Raw genomic sequence first — 3,717 nt, forward strand, 5'->3', positions numbered from 1 at the left:
TGGGGGAAGGGGAAGAATGGAGTGCAAGGCCTCCCCGAGTCTGGGACTTGATGAGGGGTGGCGGGGGGGTGGGGCGGTCCCTGGGAATCAGGGACCAGAGCGCAGGGGCAGGGAGCGCAGGAGCCGGGGGCAGGGACTCCGAATTGAGAGTGGGGGCGAGGCAGGACCCCAGAGACCGGGGGAACTGTGGCCCGGGAGAGATGTGGGCTGGGAATAAAGGGACCCTGGAGCCCGGGACTGGGAGCTGGAGGTGAGCGGATCAAGATTAGCGGGCGAGTAGGGGGGTAACCAAGAATCTGGGGCTCTCTCACCAACCATGCCTGTCTAGAGCCCTGGGAAGGTCACGATTGGAATCCAAGTATCCCCAGGTCGGGGACCCCTCGCATAAAAGCTCCCCCTCCCCATGCACACACCCGGGGCAGGTCTGGCAGGGCTGGGGGCCGGAGGGGGCGCGAAGTTCTGGGAGCTCTAAACTCGGAGAAAACTTCCCAGGCCGGAGCGCGGCAAGACCCGGAACCGGAGCCAGAGCTGGAGCCATAGAGGCGCCAGCGCCCCTTCCCCCGCCCGCGGCCCCGCTCCCTCCCCCGGCTGCTTGGACCGGACGGCGTCCCGGGACCCTCTCCCCGCCTGGGGAAGGGAGGGGAGGGCTTGGGGCGTGAGCCCACGTGCTCCTCTCCCGCTCCAGCGCCCCCTCCCAGCAGCCCGACCCCCTCCCCAGCGGGCCCGGGGAGCCCCCCGCCCCTCCCCCTCCCCACTCTTCCCCTCCCCCGCCTGGGACAATGGCCGCGCCGTCTAGACACCCCCTCCCCCCCGGCAGCCTCGCGCTTTCTTTGCCAGACAAAGCGGGGACGGCAGCGGGGCCAGACCGGGGCTGCTGGGGCGCACCCCCAGCCAAGGGAGGCCTGGCCAGCAGGGGAGGGACGCGAGCCCAGTGGCCCTGGCCCTGGGTCTCTGGACGCCGCTGTGGGGCTCAGCCCAGGGAGGGGTGGGGAGGAAACAGGCCTCCCCAGCCCAGCCCAGCCCAGCCCTGGCCGGGCAGATGGGGCAGGAGTGGGCAGGAGCAGCTGGCCCCAGAGGCCAGCCGGCAGGCACACATGGCCTGTCACACACTCACAGGACACACAATCTTGGATCACACATGTGGAGATGCAGATGTGTATGTGCGTGCACACACACACATAGGGTACACCCGCACACGTGCACACCCAGCTCACACAAGACACAGACATTCACAGCTCACACGTGCTCATACAATCATACATGTTCATACATACCCTGCACCACCAGCCCAAGGCCTCACACTCACTGTCTGCACACACTCAGATGCATATAGACAGATGCAAGGATATGCCTACACCCAGCTGACACATGCAGGTATAGGGGCACATCCAACCCATACCCAGACATACCCATGCACACACAAGTCACACACAGCACACAGCTATATACCCAGATACATAGTTCACATACATGGACACACAACAAGTTTCAGCCTACAAACATCTCTACATCCATGCAGGCCATGCAGACACACACATGGCCCACAGGGCCCACTGCTCAGCAAGGCCCATGGCTCGTGTCATGTGGCCCCCAGCATGAGTTCACAAACACGCCTGGGCTCCTGTCTGGGTAATAGTGTCCTGGCTGCTTGTGCCTTGAAGGGGACAGAAGCCATGTTTAATGCATTCACATGTCCAGTTTATCTCATTCTCTCTCTCTCTTTTTTTAAACTCTGTCTCTGTCCTTCTTGATCTCCTCTCTGTGTCTGTCTGCTTCTAGCTTCCTTCTTTTATGTCTGTCTGTTTTTCTCATCTTCTTCCTCTCCCTTTCTTTCTCCCCTACTTGCACACACAAGCACACATGCACAAGCGGCCCCACACCTGCTGGCTCACACAAGGGCCCACTAACTCACACCCCGCCACACCCCTGACCCATCCGACAGGACAGTTAGACTGTGCCACACTGCAGAGAGACACAGTCCTTAAGGGTGAGGATGCTGGACAGGTCAGCTGTGCCAGCTGCCCCTCCCTTAACACAGACTGTAACACCCTGTAACACCCAGTTGCTGGCTGCGCACGGCGTTCGTTCATGCCCTGGCATCTCTCCCCAGAACTAGCATGCAGGCCTGCCCTGTTGGAGTAGATGCCCAGCATCAACAGAAGGAAGACCTGGGGCCCCAGGACTCCCCACTCCTGCCCCTTCTACAACCCTGGGATCTGGGTACACAGTCCCAGACCTCCCTTCAACCCTTGCAGCACCCCCACTTCCTGTCCCCCCTTGTGGCAGCTTCTGAGCCCCCACATCTGGCACAAGTCGGCCCCTCCTCCTGCCTGCCCCTGCCTTGTGGTTCCCAGGGCCCGAGTTGGCAGTGACAGCTGCAGCCCCAACAGCTGGGGCCGGGGCGGGGGACCGTGGGAACTGTGAATGGGGGGGCTCCCTGCACTCGTAGAGACGCCCCCAGCCTGGTGCAGCTGTTGCCTGAGGGAGCAAAGGACGGAGTCTCAATCTAGGCTGGGGTTCCTGGGCGCCGGCCTGATACCCCCACCTTCCTTCACCCCCACCCAGCCCCCCCTTGCCTGGACGGAAGCCCGTGTGCGAACGGAGGTCGCTGCACCCAGCTGCCCTCCCGGGAGGCTGCCTGCCTGTGAGTGCCTGGCTCTGAGCCATCAGTGGGCCCTGTGTGGGGAGGCGGTCTGTCTTCTCCCCCTGCCTCTGTGTTCACCATAGATGCTTCCACCACTTCCTTCAAGTGTGTAGCTTGGGCAACCTCTTGTTTCCCCTTTGAGTGGAGCAGAGCTAAGAGTAGAGGCTCTGGAGTCTGCCTGGCTGGGGTTCAAATCCCACATCATGTTGCTGATGGTCTGACTTTTTAAGCCTCAGTGTCCTGGTCTGGAAAATGGGCCCACTAATGCTAACTACACAGAATTCTCTGCTGCCTGCGGTCTTGTGTAAATCCCCTGATGGACAGATAGTTATTCAATCAACAGACTTTCAGGGACTAGTAACAGTGGATTGGCAGTAGTGGGTATAGCATCTGTACCTTCCCACAGCTCAAGATTTAGTGGTGGGGCCACAGGAGCCCTGCTCTGCCACTTACTTTCTGTGTGACCTTGAGTGAGTCACTTCCCCTCTCTGAACCTCACTGATCTATAAAATAATGGTCCTTCTGCCTGATTTGTGACCAAAGTCCCCCCAAATGCAGTTGTTGGAAAGTGCAAGGAAAGGCAGAGGGTTGGGAAAGCAGGGCAGGGCCTGGGGAATTGCTGAGCAGAGGCAGACAGAGATCAATTTGAATTCTGGGCTCTGGGATAACCTTGAGCAAGTGCTTTGAGCTCTCTGAGCCTCATTTTTGCATCCGGAAAATGGGGCAATAACAGTTCTCTCCTTTATGGAGTTGATTGTAAAGATTAAGAGTGAAATCAGCATAGTGTCGGGCATACAGTAAGTGCTCAATAAATGGTATTTTTATTAATGTTACTGGTAGAGATGTGGAAAATAGGTGCCATAAGGAGAAACCGCTGAGGTTATGGGAAAATGCTTGGTTCCTTTTATAATATCATCATTAATAATAGCAGGTCACCCAGTAGCCATTGGTCGATTCATTAAATGCATCCATTTATTCAGCAACTTGTGTGTCCAGCCCAAGCTGGGTGGGTCTGGGGTGACTTCAGAGACCCTTTGAAGTTACACAGGCACTTTGACTCATCTGGATGGGGG

The 3,717-nt window shown here is 58.4% G+C and overlaps 1 protein-coding gene across 1 annotated transcript in view; it reads left to right on the plus strand.

Annotated features, from left to right (window-relative positions):
* NOTCH3 (notch 3) overlaps window positions 1-3,717 on the plus strand; it is a 52,415-nt gene that overhangs the window by 13,037 nt on the left and 35,661 nt on the right. Inside the window, 2 exon segments of the mRNA XM_010834003.1 lie at window positions 149-250; window positions 2,566-2,644. Of these exon segments, the coding sequence (XP_010832305.1) occupies window positions 149-250; window positions 2,566-2,644 (181 nt within the window).

The sequence above is a fragment of the Bison bison genome, unplaced genomic scaffold, assembly GCF_000754665.1.
Source record: "Bison bison bison isolate TAMUID 2011002044 unplaced genomic scaffold, Bison_UMD1.0 scf7180017863978, whole genome shotgun sequence".
In the NCBI taxonomy this organism is placed as follows: Eukaryota; Metazoa; Chordata; class Mammalia; order Artiodactyla; family Bovidae; genus Bison; species Bison bison.